This window comes from Natrix helvetica (genome assembly GCF_964273705.1).
Source record: "Natrix helvetica genome assembly, chromosome: 5".
Lineage (NCBI taxonomy): Eukaryota > Metazoa > Chordata > Lepidosauria > Squamata > Natricidae > Natrix > Natrix helvetica.
The window spans coordinates 146,880,767-146,903,207 of record NC_138551.1 but is presented as its reverse complement, the minus strand read 5'-3'; the positions used below and the strand labels follow the sequence as shown (position 1 = coordinate 146,903,207).

The window sequence follows — 22,441 nt, the reverse complement described above, 5'->3', positions numbered from 1 at the left end:
TAGGTAGCCCTGTTTTGAAGTTGTTCCGATGAAATCCATAAAAATGAAAAAGAGATGAAAACTGGGGGAACCTGCAAGGTAGACCAAGGGCGTATTTGCCACGTCGGACTCTTAAAACACAACCACAATCACTCCATGCGCACGTGGAAACTTAGGACTAGTTTTTCTTTTTCTCCCCCCCCTCCACTAATTATTTGCATAGGGATTATCCTTTATGCGATTTATGTTGTTTGCATTTGCTGTCATGGATTGCACCAGTGAGGCTAAAACCAATTTCGTTGTATACGTGATACAACGAATCACGTATACAACGTGTGTGAAAGGGATCTTGGAGTCCTAGTGGACAACCATTTAAATAGGAGCCAGCCGTGTGCAGCAGCTGCCAAAAAAGCCAACACAGTTCTAGGCTGCATCAACAGAGGGATAGAATCAAGATCATGTGAAATGTTAATACCACTTTATAATGCCTTGGTAAAGCCACACTTGGAATACGGCATTCAGTTTTGGTCGCCACAATGTAAAAAAGATGTGGAGACTCTAGAAAGAGTGCAGAGAAGAGCAACAAAGAGGATTAGGGGACTGGAGGCTAAAACATATGAAGAACGGTTGCAGGAACTGGGTATGTTTAGCTTAAGAGAAAGAAGGACTAGGGGAGACATGATAGCAGTCTTCCAATATCTCAGAGGTTGCCACAAAGAGGGAGTCAAACTATTCTCCAAGGCACCTGAGGGTAGAACAAGAAGCAATGGGTGGAAACTAATCAAGGAGAGAAGCAACCTAGAACTACGAAGAAAGTTCGTGACAGTGAGAACAATTCATCAGTGGAACAGAAGTTGCCTCCAGAAGTTGTGGATGTCCCAATACTGGAAGTCTTTAAGAAGATGTTGGATAGCTATTTGTCTGAAACGGTATAGGGTTTCCTGCCTAGGCAGGGGGTTGGACTAGAAGACCTCCAAGGTCCCTTCCAACTCTGCTATTGTATTGTATTGTATTGTATTGTGATGTACAGTGACCATAAAGGCTAGACTATATTATAAAAGCCTCTCCCTGTTTTGGGGTTGGACATTTCCTCAAATGCTTTCTCCGAGGCTCACCAAGAGGTAAGCTTGCCTAGGTGCGGTGAATGTCCTGCTTCTTTCCTCACCTTCCTGTCAAGTCCCAGAAGTGAACATTCTCCACTTTCCAAGTTGCGGTCTTAGCACTTAAAAAAGGACATCAAAGCCCAGCGGCTCCAAAATTGACAACCTGTGTCGGCTTCCCAAGACCTTAAGATGAAAGCCCTTAAAAAGAGCAAAAGCAAAGCGGCAGACAGGAACTGGAAGGCTGCCTCTACGCTGCGATCTGAGACTATTGGGAGCACGTACACACACCGGGAACAGCAGGCAGCAATGACAATTAATTATTTAAGAAGAGCGTGCAGGCTGGGAGGAAAAAAAGGGGCTTGGAAGCATCGCTCTGGGATCCTTCGGTTGGAGGCTCATTAATTAGCATGCCGTGTGAAAGGAAGAAGAGTCTACCGCTATTTCCTCTTCATCTGAGGAGGGAAGAGTTACAATTAAGGCATCTGTTTGCCTTTTATAACTGACCAAGGGGCCTTTTGAAGGTGTTCAGATGCTTTTTTTTCCCCCTTTTCTTCAAAAGATGCCATATGGCCCTGCCTTGTCCCTGTTTGGCTGATTATGTAATTGCTGAAGGAGAGGGACTCTGCTCTCCGTTAGAAAGCTCTCAACCACAAAACAAAAACAACAACACAGGCATCAGACTGGTGCAGGGTTGAAAGGTTCCTATTTAGAACAAAGAGAGGCTCAAAATCCGAGGCACGGATTCCGAAGCCAACAAGTTGCTTCCATCCCTTCAAAGCCCAGCAGCACTTAAAACGGCATCCTTCCGCACGGTTCCCTTTTGGGAGAAGTGCGTACAACTCTTTAACATTAGACAAACTTTAACAATAAGATGTTAAATGATTGTGATCGGAACCAGATGTGTACATTGAGCCATTGAATAATGAAAGAACGGAGGATGAAATTTTAACATAAATAGATGTGAAGATCTAAATAAGGGAAATATGAATAATAAAACAGGTGAAAGATGGGAAATAGAAAAGAAATGTCTTTGAATATTATAGTGACATGGGGGGGGAAGTTAAAATAGAGGTAGAAATAAGAGGGAAATAATAGCATATATATTAATATATTAAGATATATGAAAGAACAAGAGGGAGGTTTAGAAACTGAATGGCAGTAATAAAAGGTATGTGTAAACAATATGAAATAATGAAAATGAAATGCAAGAACTATAAGTGATAATATTATGCCTATTTGTATTGAAACGTATGATACCCAAGTATCACACCATTCACAAATTGATACGTATAAGCAGCAGAAAATAAAAAAATTGACTTGAAAAAAAACCTCTTAACATTAGACAATGTAGGCCCACCTCTCAGGTAATTAGTATTTCGCTTCAGATAAACACACATAAAAATTATTATTTGGGGGAAACTTTTAAGGCAAATTGTTACGAAGCTAAAAAATCAAATGGATGCATCTTTGATTTTTTTTTTAAAAAAAAATCTCATTTAAAAGGGGTGGTATTTTAACAGTTTTAAGATTACGATTAAAATAATCTCATCGTGTCAAACTATCCTATTTTACATGTTACTACATCACTAAGTATCACACACAAATATTGAAAAAGAAAAGAGAAAAGAGGCTTGCCGGAAGAAAACAAATAAACCACTTAAGTGCTAGGAATTTCACAGATAAGGGTTGGGTTTTCTGAGATTGACCAGGCTATAGCAAAGAAGCATTTAATAAAGGAAAGCATTTAATAAAGGAAAGGGAAAACGGAATAGTAGAGAAAAGGACAGAAAGTTCACAAAATACAATTCCTTCTAACCAGTGTTTAGGCGTGGAAATAGCCTGTATATTCAGAAATCCAGAAAGAGGTGGAATGCCTATTTTTCCTAGCCTGTCACACTAGCATACAACTCCTTCAATAGTAACGTGTCTAATTAGACAAATATTTTAACCGTTTCCGGATCTTACATAATTTAGATTGCTCGCAGAGAGGATTTTAAAAACGATTCGCCTACCACCCAATGTCTACTTCAAGATTCCTTAGGCTGTATTTATAACCACTTTAAGCAAAAATCTCAAATGCGGAAAGCTAAACATGAAACAAGCTGTTATTTTCTTCCCGCAAAATGCAATCAAAATCGAATGTCTTGTTTGAAAGACCCTGGTGCTTTCTAAAGGACGAGAGGAAGGGAGAAATATAAACGGACAATGAAAATAAAATGCGTTTCTCAGCGATGGTTTATTAAAGTCAGATGAGCCATGTGCAAAAAGGAGGGGGGAGTCCATGCAGCATAACAAGAGAAGCCAGCTCAGGAGGAACCACCTGTTGAAAGCTGATGTGACAGTCAGGCGCAATCGCATAAAGCAAAGCTTGCCTTCTGCAGGGATCAGACAAACTCTTTAGCCATCGGTAACGAGACTGCTACAAACTGTTGGTCTGGCCAGGCCATTATTCAGCCATCGCAACAGGAACAGTCTTGCTATAGAAAGTGATGGGCTGACTGTTTCCCTGGCGCTCTAGGTGCCTTACTGTCCCCTTTTTAACGGATCATTTTAAAGCTTGGTTCAATGACCTTGTTGACTCAACCTCCGATGACAGGGCTGCTAAGCAAAACACAGCCAACCGCAGCATGACTTAGTGCAACATGGGAACTGGGTTCCCCCCTTTGGGGAGGGGGGATGTTTTGGGGGCACAGAGGCCTTCCTCCAAAATAGATCGATGTTTGCAAAGCCAGCAAAAATACAATCGCCCCTTTTGTTTCTTGTTTTAATTGGAGATTTTCTCAACTGGCCGCTCAACAGGTTTAGTTGGAACGGGGCTGAAAACGGTTGAAAAGATGCAGTAATAGCAACACTTTTGTTTCTGAGGGGGCTACTTGGAGCAGAAGATGTATTTAGTTGGTGATATCAGCTTGCTTCCCAAGGCAAACAGCATTGAGACTGCCACACATTCATAATGTTGCCCGATTCAAGCTAAACTCTTCGTCCCAAAACAAGAGTTTGAGAGGTCTAAGAGAGGCAGAAACCTCTGTTCAGGAAACGGCACAGCCCACTCGTATAGGGAGGGCCCCCTACCGCCCCTTATTTCTATTTAAGACACCGTTTCATTCCCCGCTTACAACGTATAGGAAGAACAATAGCTTATAGTTGTAACACTACGAGCTGCACAAGGGAAGCCAGAGGCCTTTGCGTCTTTCGGCTGCTTCCCACTGTGCTCACTGTCAAAGTTAAACTGGCCCAGAAAATCCCTTACAGGGGTGCTATTGTTTGCCCGCAGTTGTGTCTTTGCTGTACAGCCGTACCCGGCGACATCAAACGGGCTAGAAGAATAGGCGGCTGGCTTGTAGGCAATCTTAGGTTTTGAGAGAGGCACAATTTCCACCAAGGGTTGCTGCCTGCGTTCCACCAGCCCCCTACTCCCCATTTTTTTTTAAAAAAATAAAAATAAATATGACCAATTTTCTGCAAGCAGTTCAACATACGCAGCTGTAAAAAGATGGAAAGGCTGCTAAAAGAGAGAGAGAGGCTTTGTCTCATTGCGTGCAACAACTTTACTCGTCAGAGTGCACCTGATGGGACACAGAAGGCGAGGGAGCCAACCTCTCAGATCTGCACAAAAGCTTGACAACAAGCGGCAAATTAGGACGTAATGTGTTTTTTTTTTGTTTTTTCTTAGAAAGTACCTCTGCGTTTCAGCTGCAAGATGTGTGTTGCCGACTTTGAAAAGGCTGCGACCTGTTTGTTTTAGGTTAACTCACTGTCAGAATAACAAATATTACAAAAGGGTTGTAAGAAACACACAAATACAACGTGATTTTTTAAAAAAAGAGTCCAATGCATCTAGTCTCCCCAAAAAAAAAAAGAGTCTTCATTGCTTTGATTTTTCTACCTCAACGCTTGCCAGGGCGAAGACTTTATCCCCAGATCCTGTCGTCAAAGGAAAACAAGCAAACAAATTAAAATTCGTTTTAATGTCCCTTCTTGAACAGCAATCTGACATAGGATGTAAGAAAGTTGCTTTCTGTCCTACCCTGTTTCCCTGAAAATAAGACCTCCTCGGATAATAAGTCCAATCGGGCTTTGGAGCGCATGCGCTAAAATAAGCCCTCCCCCAAAATATTGCAACACAGCAGCAGCCATGAGGTGACCACGCTCGCCGCCTCCTGCACCTCAAAAATAATAAGACCTCCCCGAAAAAAAAGGCCAAGTTCTTATTCTGGTAGGCATTTTGACCATAAAATACAACTTTTAAGCACCAATTAAGTTTTGAACCAGGTTCCCTTGGCTGAATAAGTTTCCTGAAGTCTGATCAGGTCTAACTGGCATGGCTGCTGCTCAGAGGAGGAAGTGAACTCTAAGGGATAATAGCTAAGGGGATCATGGTTTGCATGGTGATTAAGATCAGACATGAATCTCAGAGCGGCTAAGATTGTGATAACCGCTCAGAAAAACGAATCATTCCCAGCTAGTCCTCAGCCTACGACCAAAATTGAGCCCAAAGTTTCGGTGGCTAAGCAACACAGTTGAGTTTTGCCCCATTCTACAACCTTTCTTGCCACAGTTTGTGGCGACAAGAAAGTGAATCCCAGCATTGGTGAAGTTAGTAACACAATTGTTAAGCCATTCTGGCTTCCTCATTGACTTTGATTGTCAGAAGGTCACAAAAGCTGATCACAGAACCCTGGGACTCTGCGGCCGTCATAAGTATGAACCGGTTGCCAAGCATCCAAATTTTGATCCCGTGACCATGGGGGTGCGGCCAAGTTCGCAAGTCTGAAAAATGGCTATCGGTCACTTTTTTTCAGTGCTGGTGTGACTAAACGAATGGTTGTAAGCTGAGGACTACCTGTCGATGTTTCTGACCCATTTCTAATTGGTGTTCTTTCTGTTGGGTGTGTAAGTGGCACCTTCTTGCTTACTTACTGCCAACCTGCCTTCCATTGAGGACCTGGACACTGCACGAGTCAAAAAGAGGGCTGTGAAAATATCTACAGACCCCTCACATCCTGGACGTAAATTGTTTCAACTTCTACACTCAAAACGATGCTATAGAGCACTGCACACCAAGACAACTAGACACAAGGACACTTTTTCCCCAGACACCGTCACTCTGCTTAACAACTAATTCCCATAACACTGTCAAATTATCTACTAAGACTGTATTGCTATTATTATTATTCTCTTCCTTCCTAGTACCTATTTCTTCCCACTTATGACTAACTTTGTTGCTTGTATCCTTATGATTAATATTGTTCCCTAATATGATTTGATTGCTTATTTGTACCCCATGACTATCATTAAGTGTTGTAGCTTATGATTCGTGATGAATGTATCTTTTCTTTTATGTACACTGAGGGCATCTGCACCAAAGACAAATCCCTTGTGTGTCCAATCACGCTTGGCCAATAAAGAAGTCTGTCTGTCTGTCTGTCTGTCTCTGAATTATGTGAGAGAAGCATAACCAGAAACTAATCCCCGTTTAAATGCTCTTAATTGACATTTGGAGTGAGAAACAACAGCTGTTTCCTCTCCCAGGGGGTGTGGGACTGACACTCCCAAGCCCTGAAAGAGTGGTGGGTAGAAAATGAGCTGGAAAATATATATATATATTTTTACCAAGATCAGTCGAGACCTTCTCAAACTGGCTGAGGGCACTTCCTGCGTTCGTTGAAAGGAAAATTTCATCGCTGGGGGTCAACTGAAAACAAGGAGAAAGCGAACAGGGTTGACTATATAACATTTATATGGTACCTTTGTGTTCAATTGAATCAGCAGTCATAGAACCGAGGGGGGGCAGTGGTTAGAGTGCAGTACTGCAGGCTACTTCAGCTGACGGCTAGCTGCAATTTGCCAGTTCAAATCTCACCGGCTCCAGGTTGACTCAGCCTTCCATCCTTGCGAGGTGGGTCAAATGAGGACCCAGATTGTTGGGGGCAAGAGGCTGACTCTGTAAACCGCTTAGAAAGGGCTGTAAAGGCACTGTAAAGTGGTCTATAAGTCTAAGTGCTATTGCTATCAGTGATTTAATGGATTCAGCAGAAGGAGAAAAGAACACCTTAAGGTGTTTGTGATGCCATCAAATGCTTTAAATTAGGGCCTCCAACTTTGGCAACTTTAAGACCTATGGACCAATGCTGGCTGGGGAATTCTGGGAGTTGAAGTCTACTAATCTTAAAGTGCCAAGGTTGAATTACCTCTGATTTAAATGATATGAAGAGAGAAACGTGTACTCTGTGACTTCCTCTCACTAACAGAGGAAATGATAGAAGGTGTTGAAGCTACAGGAACCTTGGGGGTAAACGATAATGTAATACTGAAATTCAACATTATGCAAACACAAGTAGTAAAACAAAGTCAAACTAGAGCATTGGACTTTAAGAGAGCTAATTTCAATAAACTTAAGGAGAGAGCTTGGGAAGGATACCCAAGTTGTGAATGCCCCAACACTGGACGTCTTTAAGAAGATGTTGGATAGCCATTTGTCTGAAATGGTATAGGGTTTCCTGCCTAGGCAGGGGGTTGGACTAGAAGACCTCCAAGGTCCCTTCCAACTCTGGTATTGTATTATTGTATTGTACTTCATGCAGAACAGGAAACTGTCGTATTAAAAAACTAATATAATTGGATTTTGTACTGTGTAATACATACGAATAGAGTTAGTTAGTTCAACCTATCTCTTCCCACATGACTATAATCATGTTGCTTGTATCTTTAAAATTTATATTGTTTTGTTTCCTAGCATAATTTGATTGCTTATTAGTAACCTATGACTATCATTAAGTGCTGTATCTTATGATTCTTGATGAATGTATTCTATTTTATTTTTCTTTATGTACACTGAGAGTATATGCACCAAAGAGAAATCCCTTGTGTGTCCAACCACACTTAGCCAATAAAGAATTCTGTTCTTTTCTCTTCTCTTCCCTTCCCTTCCACTCCATTCCATTCTGCATTCTGTTCTGCTCTGCTCTATTCTATTCTTACTATCTAGGGCACAACTTCCCTTTCAAGATAAAGTACACCATAAGGTTTCATAAAGCAGAATGGCCAAGCAGAGTCAACTGAGACAAAGCTACATTAAAATCTTCTTAACTCTGCTATGTTCAATTGAAACACTGAGATCAGAGGAAGCAAGAAAAATCCTGTTTTAATCGAGCCCGCCAAAATCAAACCTATATGGAATTCAAGGGACGGCGGTGGCAGTGTCAGGCTAAAGAACGCTAACCAGAGAGGGACAAAGTATGAAGGAGGTGCCCCCCTGAAGTACCTTTTCTCCCAGCTTCCGGAGAGCCGTGAGGATTTCCACCTTCTGCTGAGTGTAGAGGTCTCGTCCCAGTTTCCCCACTATCAGGTCTCTGTCCATCTAAGCAGGGAAGGAGAAGTCGTATCAGCCTCTAAATTGCAGGCGTGGCGCTTGAGGATAAAGTTGGCCTGCACCTGCGACTGGGAATCAGTTATACACAAGGGAGCTGGGAAAGCACGCCTGAGCACTTTTCCCTTCGCACCAACATGGCTCTCAGCTTCCGGAATGACATCATTACCCGAGCAAGAAGACAGCAAAACCTGCTGTGCATATTGCTCCAAGCCAAATCAGGCAGCGTTGCAATCTTGCAACCAGTGCAAGATTTAAGCAACTTTCACAAATAGGACAAAAAAACCACCCCTTTTAATAATGGTTAACCACGCACGTTTCCCAGACTAGACTAATCTATTAAAAAATAAGATTTTTAAAAAGCGATGGGGGAAATAAAATGGAGCACATCAGCTGGGACCCCGATTCTCGAAATGAAACCACCGCATTGGCATCCGTCCTGCCCCCCAAAATATTTTGCTTTTCAGAAGGCAAATGGTGAACACGCTCAATGTCCTTGACTTATTAAAGAACAGCATTTTTTTTGCTTGGGGGAGAAAAAAAGGACTCATCCTCACCTCAGCCAATCTTGTCCTCAACTGCCCAGGCTGTTTTTTGGCAAACATACGGATGACTTCCGGAGTTTTAAAAGCCTGGCTGATGGCTGCTTGTATAGCCTAAAAGATAAAATGTAAATTGTAACGAATATTAATAGACAAGGCTACTTCTTGTTACGTGGATATAAATATTATCGTGAGTTATTTCTATGACTAGCAAGGGGCACTGAACCTCTAAGAAGTTCCTTTGCTATCGGCACATGGGATGCTTCCTGTTCATTAGTCATTTAAAAAGCAGCCAACTTTTGCCATTTTTAATATCTGAGTCATTAATTTATAAAACCAGAACACCATATAAAGGTTCCCCTCCCATATATGTGCTAGTTGTTAATGACTCTAGAGGGCAGTGCTCATCTCCGTTTCAAAGCCAAAGAGCCAGCGCTGTCTGAAGACGTCTCCGTGGTCATTTGGCTGGCATGACTCAACTCCCGAAGGCGCACGAAACGCTGTTCCCTTCCCACCAAAAGTGGCCCCTATTTTTCTACTTGCATTGTTTACGTGCTTTCGAACTGCTAGGTTGGCAGAAGCCGGGGCAAGTCACGAGAGCTCACTCCGTTACGCGGCGCTAGGGATTCGAACAATCGAACTGCCGACCTTTCTGATCGACAAGCTCAGCATCAACATGCTTTCCGTAGTCATTATTATTTTATAACTAATATTATTGCTCATATTAGTTCTTTAATCTTGCTGTACTGGACTTGTCAATCCTCAAACTGCATTACAGTTAAGCCCAACATTTCTGTTGTTAACTGAGACATTTGTCAAGTGAGTTTTGCCTTACTTTACGACTTTTCTTGCTACGGTTGTTAATCAATAAGTTAGCAAGCCGGTTGTTAAGTGAACCTGGCTTCCCCCTGGACTTTGCTTGTGAGAAGGTCTCAAAAGGGGATGAGGTAAACCTTGAGACACAGCAATGGTCATAAATAAGAACCAATTGCCAGGCATCTGAATTTTAATCAAGCGATGCTGCAAAGGTCGTAACTGAAAAAACAGTCCTAAGCCACATTTTTCAGTTCTGTTGTAACTTTGGTCACTAAGCAAACTCTGATAAGTCAAGGACTACCTGTACATACTGTCTCTCATTTGCACCGTCCACCCCCTGCAAGATGGAGAAATGTGTTGCAATGTCCTTGACCCTGCAAAGTCAGGTGACCTTCTGCAGGTGACAGCGTCTTGTTCTGACCTAGGATTCCCGATACAGTAAAACGCACACAATTAAGTCCAAAAACCCTCTTTTTATTTCAAAGGCTGTGAATTTATATTCATTCACAGCTCATAATGAGTTCCAAATAGTAGTAAAGAGTTGCCAAATTCCTTTGGGATAAGGCTGATAAGCACCCACCTTTTATCTTCTTTGAAAATGCTGCCAAAGACTAAATTGGCAATTGGCTTAGCAAGGACACACGAGCAAAGAGTCCAAACATATTCTCAGAAGGTAAACCGACCAGCATGAACCAAATTGCTTCCTGCAAAGGCTCGTATGCCTTTGCTCCTCCTTTATGTCCTATGGGAGGGGCCCATCACCTCCAAACCTTACTCTCAAGTCGTCCCTTCTGTTTTAACTGTTCTTGCCTTCTGGCAGCTCTGTGCATGCGCGCACTGGGAACAGGAGGAGCCTATTCCTCTGCCTCACTGCTTTCCAACTCTGGAGGCTCCAGAGACAGCACATAACTCCCTGGACCCCTCTCTGCCTCTGACGCAGAGCCCTCGTCTATGCCTTCCCCAGACTTCAGGACTGGCCCATGTTCCTCCCCAACCTCCTGGCTCTACGACTCTGCTGTGAGCTGTGCAGGCTGCACGTCTAAAGTTGCCGGGAAGAAGGCTCAAAATGCCCATCCTTCCATTGCTCTGAACAAAAGGGAAGGTGCCATCCATTGCAGGAGACATCTGACCTGCAATCACCCGAATCGCGCCAAATACTCACCAGTTGCATCCCACCAAGCTCATCGACCAAGGTCATGTTGCCAGAGATAATTTTTTTCAAGGAGTCATTGAACTCACTCAGCTGCTCAAGCGTTTCCTTCTTGGTTTCTTCATACTCGCTGACATCCAGTTCGTCTCTGCAAGGGAGCCAATCACCGAGGGATTTTAGCTGCCTTTCGCAGCCTACAGGCAGTTCTCGACTTACGAACACAATTGAGCCCAACATTTCTGCTGCTAAGTGAGACGTTTGTTAAGTGAATTTGTCCCCATTTTATTATCTTTCTCGCAACACTTGTGAAGCGAATCACTGCAGATGTTCAGTTAGTAACACGGTCGTTAAGGGGATCTGGCTTCCCCATTGACTTTGCTGGTCAAAAGGTGGTCACATGACCCCAGGTCAGGTCATAAATATGAGTCAGTTGCCGAGTGTCTGAATTTTGATCATGTGACTATGGGGAGGCTGCATGGTCCTAAGTGTGAAACACAGTCATAGGTCTCATTTTTCAGTGCCGTTGTAGCTTTGGACAGTCATTAAATGAACTGTTGTAAGTCGAGGACTACCTCTATTCCCAGTGTAGGGTAACTAACCCACCTGAACTAGCCAGAATGGGTAAGCTGAGGCAGGGGGCTACACACACCAGCAGATGGCTTATTTGGAGCACCAGAGAATATTTAGCTCTGCTTATTACAAACAGCACTTTTAAGCTGAGACACACAAAACAGTTGTATACTCTTAAAAAACAAAAAATCATTAAAAAGAATCATTTCAAGTGCATACACACACACACACACACACACACACCACTGAAGTTCCTTCACAAAAATCCTGACTCTCCGCTTGATGAAAATAATTGCAGTAAATAAATATTTGGTTTCACCAGCCAAGGAATTCGGCAAAATCGTTGACTTGGGTTTGATACAGGAGGTATCCACATGATGCTATGGGGGCCTATCCATGATGCTTGACAGAAGCATGGGAGCAGTCATTTTGCTGAGCAGAAGAATCAAGACCCCACACCTCAACTTCAAGAGCTGGTAATCTCTGAAACTTGCCTCATGTTTGATCCAAGGATCTGTGGAAGCTTAGTCGTCATGTCCGTAAGGGCGGGTGCCCCACTGTCCCTTACCTGCACTCCTCCAGATCCTGCAGCTGTTGCATCAGCCTGTCCAGCTGCTCTTCCAGGTTCTGCTTCAACTTGCTGGTCTCAATGGTTCCCCTCGAAGCCATTTTGAGTCACGGGCTACACAGACATCTGTCAAGAGACAGAAGTACGATCGGCTAAAAATGACTGGCCCTGCCATAGGATGAATAGGTAGAAATCTTGAACAAACAGAAAGTGGAAGAGGCTGCAGCAGAGCCTTTTATTCAGATCAGAGTGGCCTTTAGGCTGCTCCGCGGTAAAATCTCTCCCCCCTCTCTCTCTTGTTAGTTGGGAAGTCGTGTCCGACCCATCACGACCTCATGGACCATGTTCCTCCAAGCCTTCTTGTCCTCTACCATCCCCTGGAGTCCATTTAAGCTTCAGCTTCGGTGACTCCATCCATCCACCTCATTCTCGATCTTCCCCTTCTTCTTTTGCCCCCCCCCCCCATCGTTCCCAGCATTAGGCTCTTCTCCAGGGAGTGTCTCTCTCTTCTTAAGGGGCGTGCATAAGCGCACCAGCGTGCCTACCGTCTCTGTCCTAATTTCCCCTTGTATTCCTATTCATTTCATGTATTCACATTAACGCCTATACTTATATCTTGCTATTCAATTCACGCTTGACGAAATAAATACGTATATGAAATAAAATAAATAAATACTCTCCCTGAAAGGCATTTGGGGCCAAGAAAAAGTGCTATTGTCAGGTTTGAGGGATGCTAATTTTTTTTTTTTTTAAATTCTAGCAATGGGGTTTGCAATCTTAGCATGCTGCCAAGGGGGCGGAGGCCCCACCCCAGGGCTTTCCAGTTGCAGATTCAGCTCAGGTTCAGCGCTTTCGAAGCCCCCCCCCCCAATCCCACCCACCCCTTTTTCCTATCGGATAGCCCCCCCTCCTCCCTATGAAGCCCCCTCCCGCATTGCCACGACCTGGCCTCGCCCCGCAGGGAAACCTTCCCCCCCCTCCTCCCTTACCCACGCACACTCCTTCCTCTCCAGCCGCGCCCGGGTGGATGAGAAAGCGAACCCCGCCCACTCCCTCAATCACATCTCTCCTTTGGGAAGAGGGGGGGATTTTAGCCGAAAGGACCGTTCCCCGCCCCACTTCCGGCTGGGAAGCCACGGGGGAACCTTCCTGGGCGACGGACCAGAGGGGCACTTCCGCTCCGCGGAGCCAATCAGAGCGCCGCTTTCGCTCGAGCCGCTTCTCCGCCTCTTTGGCTTCTTGTCGACCGCGGAGTTTCGTTCCAGGGGCGAAGCCGTTGTGGACCCCGCCTCTTTTTGATCCTTGCCGACCGGGTAAGGCGTCTTTCGGGGAGCCTCCCAATTTTGGAGGGGTGGCTGGGTGGCTGCAGGAAGGGTGGGGGAGATCCTTGCCTGCCACGGCAGGCCATGATTTATTTTACTTTATTTTATTAAGTTTGTCCAACATGTAAAAGACAACAGGTGTATGTATATACGTAAGTATGTACACAATTATGTATGTATATACACACACGCACACACATACAAGTATATACTTATACCTGTGGTATACACGTACAAGTATATGTGTGTGTGTGTGTGTGTGTGTGTGTGTGTATCAGTGGTGAAATTCAATGTTTTTACTACCTGTTCTGTGGGCGTGGCTTGGTGGGCGTAGCAGGGAAAAGATACTGCAAAATCCCCATTCCCTCCCCACTCCAGGGGAAGGATACTGCAAAATCCACATTCCCTCCCCACTCCAGGGAAAGGATACTGCAAAATCCCCATTCCCTCCCCACTCTTGGGGAAAGGATACTGCAAAATCCCCATTCCCTCCCCACTCCAAGGGAAGGATACTGCAAAATCCCCATTCCCTCCCCACTCCAGGGGAAGGATACTGCAAAATCCCCATTCCCTCCCCACTCCAGGGGAAGGATACTGCAAAATCCTCCTTCCCTTCCTACTCCAGGGGAAGGATACTGCAAAATTTCAATTCCCTCCCCACTCTTGGGGAAAGGATACTGCAAAATCCCCATTCCCTCCCCACTCCAAGGGAAGGATACTGCAAAATCCCCATTCCCTCCCCCTCCAGGGAAAGGATACTGCAAAAACCCCATTCCCTCCCCACTCCAGGGGAAAGATACTGCAAAATCCCCATTCCCACCTCACTCCAGGGGAAGGATACTGCAAAATTTCAATTCCCTCCCCCTCCAGGGAAAGGATACTGCAAAATCCCCATTCCCTCCCCACTCCAAGGGAAGGATACTGCAAAATCCCCATTCCCTCCCCCTCCAGGGAAAGGATACTGCAAAAACCCCATTCCCTCCCCCCTCCAGGGGAAGGATACTGTAAAATCTCCATTCCCTCCCCACTCTGAGGCCAGCCAGAGGTGGTATTTGCCAGTTCCCCAAACTACTCAAAATTTCTGCTACTGGTTCTCCGGAACCATCGCTCTTTTACCTACCTATGTGCAACAGCATGTAGACTTATATACCGCTTCACAGTGCTTTACAGCCCTCTCTAAGCGGTTTACAGACTCAGTATATTGACCCCAACAATCTGGGTCCTCATTTTACCCACCTGGGAAGGATGGAAGGCTGAGTCAACCTGGAGCCTGGTGAGATTCGATCTGCCAAATTGCAGGCTGCCGGCAGTCAGTAGAAGTAGCCTGCAGTACTGCCCTCTAACCACTGCGCCACCAAGGCACATAATTGGGTAGGTCACTTTTAGGCCATATTCTTAGAGCAATTTAACCCTTTTGAGGCTATTGGGACATTGTTGTTTCATTGCTCAACAGAAGAAAAGGATATTTATTTATTAATATTTATTTATTTAAGGGTCTTAGATAACATGAAAAGGTCATCCAACTTGTGACTGTATAGTAGAATAAGTCAGTGGCACATTTTCCGATCATCCTGTGAAAGCTTTATGGAGCTGCTGCCATGCCCTTTGAGGATATTTAGGCATTCAGATTGTGAATGGCGGCTCAGTGGCTAAAATGCTGAGCTTGTTGGAAGGTTTGAATCTATTGCCACGTAATGGCGTGAGCTCCCATTACTTGTCCCAGCTTCTGCCACCCTAGCAGTTCGAAAGCCCGAGGAAGGTGCGAGGGGAACCTTTACCCTATTCACATTGTACGTGGAAGGATGGTGTAATCACTACTGCAAACCATGAATGTTTTTTCCTGGTTTTTCACACCTCCAGCTGCAGCCTCAAAAGGCCATTCTTCGAAGCACGGTGATTGTATATTGAGAAAAGATATATTTTCTTCAATTTAATAAGTCCGTTCGGGGAGAGGGGGCGGTCTAGAAATCAAATAAAATTGAAATTGAAATTGAAATTCCTTGCTTGAGAGATGATACACATATTGCCTAGAATTTAATCCTGAAACTATCTAAACCTAAGTGTTTTCTTTAAAAAAAATGCTGCTTTGGAATTGATGTAGTGGGCCCACCTTGCAACTTTATTTAAATTAAACCGTCCCCGAAGCTTCCATAACTGTATCCTTGGTGGCCTTCTGGGGGTTCCTTTGGGCGAGGGATGTTCTTGTCTTCTCCTTAACAATGAAAAGGAAACCAAGGTAGAATCCTGCCCTAGCAGAAAGATTTGTTTCATTGGGTCCAGTGGTTGCACATCGTTCTGACCCAGGCTTCCTTAAAAAGCAAGAAGCAAAGTCTTGGTCCCAGCAAAAATGTCTTTTATTTACACAACTGTGAATTCCTTTCATTCACAGTCCACAAGGCTCAGCAAACTGTCTTTCAGAGGAATGTTTATCAACACGAACCTTATCTCGCTGTAGTTATGTTTCTTTTAGGGTCTATGGCCTGCCACACTTTCTATTATTTTCATATGCTGTTTCATTAGTATAGTAGTTGGGAGGGGGGAATAGAAAGGAGTAGATTTGTGGAATGTGTTGTTGTCATTCTTTCTAGAAGCTCAAGGTCATCTTTTGTCTCCGCACCTCGACACCTGACCGGAAGCAGAGGGGTGTAGGTACCAGCGTGGAAGAAGAAGATTGGACCATGTGATGGATTGTGGGTGTGGGGATAAGATCATGAACTTTCAACTGGGTGGAATCCCAGGAAGCAAATCAGATTTGGGAATTCATAGCACAATGCCAACATGTCTGTTTTATTAAATTGGAACTTTAAGGATAGCTCTGCCTTGAATTCTGATGTAATTCTGCATGATATTTGAAACGCTGACAACTAGTTTCCAAACGCAGGGCAAGGCAACTCTTGGCAGAGTCTCTTATAATCACACGCAGAACTTTCCACTCTTGAATTGTTTCCTGCAAAAGCCCCGTGGGTGGTGAGACCAATCACCTCCAAGATGTGGCTTTACTCCCAAGTCGACCCTGCTTTCTTAGTTGTTCTTGTCTTCTGGCAGCTCTGCGCATGCACACACTGGGAAGAGGCTCCAGTTGTTCTTCTGTCTCACTGCTGTCTAGCTCCCTCTCTGCCTCCGACGCAGAGCCCTCGTCTGAGCTTTCCTCAGCCCCCAGGTCTGGCCCATGTTCCTCCCCAACCTCCTCACTGTCCGACTCTGCTGCCAGCTCTGCTGGCCACTGGCGGGCCACAACACACATGGCCAGTCAGACGTGCCACAGGCAACTGCATTCAGAGACTGGTTCATAACAGATTCCAGTCTTGGCTTTCTTGTCCAGCACCAGTCCAGGAGAAATGACATTGGCGAGCCAGAATAATCCCAAGAAGGAAAAATAGGCTGCAAGAGAGAAAGTCCCACAGTGTGAAGGAATGATACGTATTTTCTATCCAAATGCAAAAAAAATCACAGGCATAGCATTACAGATAGTTCCTCGACTTATGACCATCATTGAGCCAGTTCCCTCTGGAATCAAATACTGTGGGGGTAAGACACCTCTGAGGTGCGTGTCTGTCTGTCTATCTGTGTGTGTTTCAGCATAACTCTGGAACGCCTCGAGCAATCTCAACCAAACTTGCTATACAGATGACTTACTCTCTGGAGAAAAATACTGTGGGGGTAAGACACCCCTAACACCCCTTGGTGTTCTGTTAAGATACAGCATGTTGTGCCGTAAAGTGGCTTCTACTGTACAGCACAGTGGAGTTGCCACAGTAACAGCTTCCACAGTATTCCACAAGGGGGCTCCCTCTGGCAAGGGGGAAAATCCAACATTAGAAATCACGCTTGGTCCAGGCATATTCCCCCTATAAATAAATACCCGGGCAACGCCGGATTGTCAGCTAGTATTAAACAAAGGCAGGTTTGGTCTCATTTCTTTCCACCCGCACAGATTTAAAAGATGAATGTGATCCTTTCATTTCCCTCCTATTTTGCTTCTGTGTCTCGGCACCAACTTGATGCGGGTTTGGAAATCAGCTGATTTAAAAGAAAAAACAGATCATTGCATGTAGCGCACTGCCAACTTGTTGAGAAATCACAATACTTACTGGCTGATATTATGCTAGCCACTGACAGAATCATCGAGAGATAATAGAGCTCAGGAGTGGTTCTGGCCTAGAAAAGATAGGTGTATGTATATATTATTTATGATAAAGGAAATACAAATATTTTCTAATATTTTAATTTAAGCGGTCTGTATTCAGAATTACCCTCCGGTGCGAGGAATTAGGTTTCAGAACAGACATTCTTTTTGGATCAGAGACCTTTCCTTGAAAAATAGAATAGAGTGACAGAGTTGGAAGGGACCTTAGAGGTCTTCTAATCCAACCCCCTGCCTAGGCAGGAAACCCTATACTGTTTCAGACAAATAGCTATCCAACATCTTCTTAAAGACTTCCAGTGTTGGGGCATTCACAATTCTGGAGGCAACTTCTGTTCCACTGATTAATTGTTCTAACTCTCAGGAAATTTCTTCTCAGTTCTAATCAGTCTAAGGCAGGGGTCAGCAAACTTAAACACTCAAAGAGCCACTCAGGTCCTAATCGGAGGCCCCCTCCCTTCAATTCTGGAGCCAACCGGAAGTCCGGTTCCCCCACCATAGAGTCTTCTCCTAGCACAGCGTCTTCTACCTGTCCTAATTGAAAGCCCTATCAATTGAGCCGACCAGCAAAAGGGAGCCACAGCAGATGGATAAAAGAGCCACATGCGGCTCCAGAGCCACAGATTGCTGCCCCTTGCTGTAGAGTCTCCTCCTAGGCATGGTGTCCTTTTTCCTCTGCTGACTGGAAGTCCAGTTCTCCCACCATAGAGTCTTCTCCTAGCACAGCATCTTCTGCCTGTCCTAATTGAAAGCCCTATCAATTGGGGAGCCGACCGGCAAAAGGGAGCCACAGCAGATGGATGAAAGAGCCACATGTGGCTCCAGAGACACAGATTGCTGCCCCTTGCTGTAGAGTCTCCTAGGCATGGTGTCCTTTTTCCTCTGCTGACTGGAAGTCCAGTTCTCCCACCATACAGTCTTCTCCTAGCACGGCGTCCTCTGTCTGTCCTAATCAAAAGCCCTATCAATTGGGGAGCCGACCGGCAAAAGGGAGCCACAGCAGACAGATGAAAGAGCCACATGAGGCTCCAGAGCCACAGATAGCTGAGCCCTGGTCTAATGCAATCCCTCCGTGGTAAATGACCTCGTAGAAGTATATTAAACAGTCCAGGTTTTGTCTGACTCAGGTGCAGGCAGTCCTCGACTTACAACAGTTCATTTAGTGACCGTTGAAAGTTACAATGACATCGAAAAAAAAGTTATGTGATTTACATCCGGGTGCTCGACAACGAGTTCATCTTTAGGACGGTGTCCTGGGATGGCGCAATCCCCTTTTGCGATTCTCCCGACAGGCCAAGTCAACGGGGGAAGCCAGATTCGCTTAACGACTGTGATTCACTTAACAACGGTCATGAAATGTTGCAAAGTTTGGTCTTGCTTAGCAACAATAGTGATAAGTTGAGGACTGCCTGTACGAGGGTTCCCCCCCTCTCCCCACAATGGGATGAAATCTGACGGAGACATGAGCTACGTACACATTGCGGGGCCAAGGCAGTGAGCAGGGTGATGTAAGCTCCTTCTGCGAAAGAGGCAAGTCCAAAAACCAAGATTGTGGCTCTCAGCTCCCATGGGATGTGTGGCGTCGTGGCTAAGATCAAAGCCAGCCCTAAAAGAGAGTAAGGGAGAGAATTAGCTTATGGAGATGGGCATGCAGGCAGAAGCAACAGGTAGAGCTTTGGTCAATCCTGAATGGCATCCGTTTCAGTCTGTTCATGTGAAGTATACACTCTTCCCCCACCAGCGGTGGTATTCAGATGGTTCGGACCGGTTCGCCCGATCCAGTATTGGAAATCGTGGCTCTATACCGTCCTATTTAGGCACGTTTTCAAACAATGCACCGAAGGCCAAGCACATGTGTGAATGGGGCTGTTGTGGCCCGCCAGTGGCCAGCAGAGCTGGCAGCAGATTCGGACAGTGAGGAGGTTGGGGAGGAACATGGGCCAGTCGTGGAGTCTGGGGAAGGCTCTGAGGAGGGCTCTGTGTCGGAGGCAGAGATGGGGCTAAGGCCGTCTGACAGTTATCAGCTGCCTCCGGAGGCAGACATCAGTGAGGCAGAGGAACAGCTGGAGCCTGTTCCCAGTTGACGCATGTGCAGAGTTGCCAGACGAAGGGAACAGCTAAAGAACAGGAGTGAGGCGACGGGTGGACGCAGAGGAAGCAAAGAGGAGCAAAAGGGGAGGGGAGTTTGCAGGAGACCATTAGTTCGCTTCATTGGTTCGTGACTCTCCAAGACTCCTTGCCATGTTCTGCAGATCTTGGCCTGGCAGCTCTCCAAGCCAGATAACGTCTGTGACCGTAAATCCTCCCTCGAAAGACTTTGCTGGAGGTGAATGAGCAGAATCCACAGTCAATTAATAAAAAGGGGTTTTTGTCAGGACAAGGAGTTTGCTTCAGGCTCTTGGGAAGCCTCGGTCACAACAGGGGGGGCGCTCACACATTTTTGCAAACCGCTAGGGGAAAGTAAGTGAATACCACCCCTGCCCCCCCCTGTTTTTTTTCTGCAGCAAAACTTCTTTTTTTCAAGGCTGTGCTAGCTCTGAGGTGACCGGGGGGGTGGGGGGGATAGGTACGCATTGCATCCTGATGGGGGTTAAGAGGAGCCGTAATCTGCTGATGCTTTGGAGAGCTGCTGGAAGCCTTCACCCACCTATCGCGAAAAACGTCAGGATGATGTTTCCCACCAGGTTGTAGAGAAGGGGTTGGTTGCAGTAGTGGGAAGATTTGGGTCTGAAAAAGAAGATGGGGTGGGAGGTTGGGTGGGGGGAAAGGTAGGCCAGTCACCATGTGTTCCGAGTTCATAAATGGTAGGTTTTTTTCGAGCGTAAGTTGGAAGGCACAATTCTGATATTGTATACAAGTGTTTTGCCCAAGAGTTATCTTTTTCCCTGTTGGCGGCCCCTGCTGAATTCTGCTGAATGTACAGTATATTAGTATATGTACCTTTGAATAGATTTGCCTTTTAACATTGCATTTCTGCATATTTCTACTAGTGCCAAGCACTTTCATTTTCCCACTGGGAAATGCCTTCGTTTCTCTTACTTGCTTGTGCAATCTGCATATTTTCAGACCTGTGCAAACTTTCCTTTCCTTTCCTTTTTCCTTTCCTTTTTCCTTTCCTTTTTCCTTTCCTTTCCTTTTCCTTTCCTTTTTCCTTTCCTTTCCTTTCCTTTCCTTTTTCCTTTCCTTTTTCCTTTCCTTTTTCCTTTCCTTTCCTTTCCTTTTCCTTTCCTTTTCCTTTCCTTTCCTTTCCTTTCCTTTTTCCTTTCCTTTTTCCTTTCCTTTTTCCTTTCCTTTTTCCTTTCCTTTTTCCTTTCCCTTCCTTTCCTTTCCTTTTTCCTTTCCTTTCCTTTCCTTTTTCCTTTCCTTTTTCCTTTCCCTTCCTTTCCTTTCCTTTTTCCTTTCCTTTTTCCTTTCCTTTTTCCTTTCCCTTCCTTTCCTTTCCTTTTTCCTTTCCTTTTTCCTTTCCCTTCCTTTCCTTTCCTTTCCTTTTTCCTTTCCTTTTTCCTTTCCTTTTTCCTTTCCTTTTTCCTTTCCTTTTTCCTTTCCCTTCCTTTTTCCTTTCCTTTTTCCTTTCCTTTCCTTTCCTTTTTCCTTTCCTTTTTCCTTTCCCTTCCTTTCCTTTCCTTTTTCCTTTCCTTTTTCCTTTCCTTTTTCCTTTCCCTTCCTTTCCTTTCCTTTCCTTTCCTTTCCTTTCCTTTTTCCTTTCCTTTTTCCTTTCCTTTTTCCTTTCCTTTTTCCTTTCCTTTTTCCTTTCCCTTCCTTTCCTTTCCTTTTTCCTTTCCTTTTTCCTTTCCTTTCCTTTCCTTTCCTTTCCTTTCCTTTTTCCTTTCCTTTTTCCTTTCCTTTTTCCTTTCCCTTCCTTTCCTTTCCTTTTTCCTTTCCTTTTTCCTTTCCTTTCCTTTCCTTTCCTTTCCTTTTTCCTTTCCTTTTTCCTTTCCTTTTTCCTTTCCCTTCCTTTCCTTTCCTTTTTCCTTTCCTTTTTCCTTTCCTTTCCTTTCCTTTTTCCTTTCCTTTTTCCCTTCCTTTCCTTTCCTTTTTCCTTTCCTTTTTCCTTTCCTTTTTCCTTTCCTTTTCCTTTCCCTTCCTTTCCTTTCCTTTTTCCTTTCCTTTTCCTTTCCTTTTTCCTTTCCTTTTTCTTTCCTTTCCTTTCCTTTCCTTTTTCCTTTCCTTTTTCCTTTCTTTTTCTTTTTCCTTTCCTTTCCTTTCCCTTTTCCTTTCCTTTTTCCTTTCCTTCCTTTCCTTTCCTTTCCTTTCCTTTTTCCTTTCCTTTTTCCTTTCCTTTTCCTTTCCCTTCCTTTCCTTTCCTTTTTCCTTTCCTTTTTCCTTTCCTTTTTCCTTTCCTTTTTCCTTTCCCTTCCTTTCCTTTCCTTTTTCCTTTCCTTTTTCCTTTCCTTTTTCTTTTCCCTTCCTTTCCTTTCCTTTTTCCTTTCCTTTTTCCTTTCCCTTCCTTTCCTTTCCTTTTTCCTTTCCTTTCCTTTCCTTTTTCCTTTCTTTTTCCTTTCCCTTCCTTTCCTTTCCTTTTCCTTTCCTTTTTCCTTTCCTTTTTCCTTTCCCTTCCTTTCCTTTCCTTTTTCCTTTCCTTTTTCCTTTCCCTTCCTTTCCTTTCCTTTCCTTTTTCCTTTCCTTTTTCCTTTCCTTTTTCTTTCCTTTTTCCTTTCCTTTTTCCTTTCCCTTCCTTTTTCCTTTCCTTTTTCCTTTCCTTTCCTTTCCTTTTTCCTTTCCTTTTTCCTTTCCCTTCCTTTCCTTTCCTTTTTCCTTTCCTTTTTCCTTTCCTTTTTCCTTTCCCTTCCTTTCCTTTCCTTTCCTTTCCTTTCCTTCCTTTTTCCTTTCCTTTTTCCTTTCCTTTTTCTTTCCTTTTTCCTTTCCTTTTTCCTTTCC

General features: G+C 44.5%; 2 protein-coding genes across 4 annotated transcripts in view; one reads left to right on the top strand and one right to left on the bottom strand.

The window, feature by feature from the left end:
• Positions 1 to 3,299: 3,299 nt before the first annotated feature.
• On the bottom strand, positions 3,300 to 13,222 carry LZIC (leucine zipper and CTNNBIP1 domain containing). 2 transcript variants are annotated; one of them, XM_081955520.1, is made up of 7 exons: positions 13,087 to 13,222; positions 12,098 to 12,223; positions 10,972 to 11,107; positions 9,009 to 9,107; positions 8,347 to 8,442; positions 6,696 to 6,777; positions 3,300 to 5,006 (listed from the first exon to the last, which is right to left on the bottom strand). In XM_081955520.1, the coding sequence occupies exons 2-7, from the start codon at positions 12,196 to 12,198 to the stop codon at positions 4,948 to 4,950; spliced, it is 573 nt and encodes a 190-aa protein (XP_081811646.1). In that variant the 5' UTR covers positions 12,199 to 12,223; positions 13,087 to 13,222; the 3' UTR covers positions 3,300 to 4,947. The 2 variants fall into 2 exon arrangements, with proteins under 2 accessions (XP_081811646.1, XP_081811647.1); XM_081955521.1 differs by having other exon boundaries at positions 12,098 to 12,291; positions 13,087 to 13,207.
• NMNAT1 (nicotinamide nucleotide adenylyltransferase 1) overlaps positions 13,093 to 22,441 on the top strand; it is a 26,766-nt gene continuing 17,417 nt past the window's right edge. The window contains exon 1 of one of the 2 annotated variants that reach the window (XM_081955511.1): positions 13,093 to 13,410. In XM_081955511.1, coding sequence (XP_081811637.1) covers positions 13,125 to 13,410 — 286 coding nt within the window. In that variant the 5' untranslated portion in view covers positions 13,093 to 13,124. The remainder of the gene's footprint in view (positions 13,411 to 22,441) is intronic. The other variant, XM_081955512.1, reaches the window with a different exon arrangement.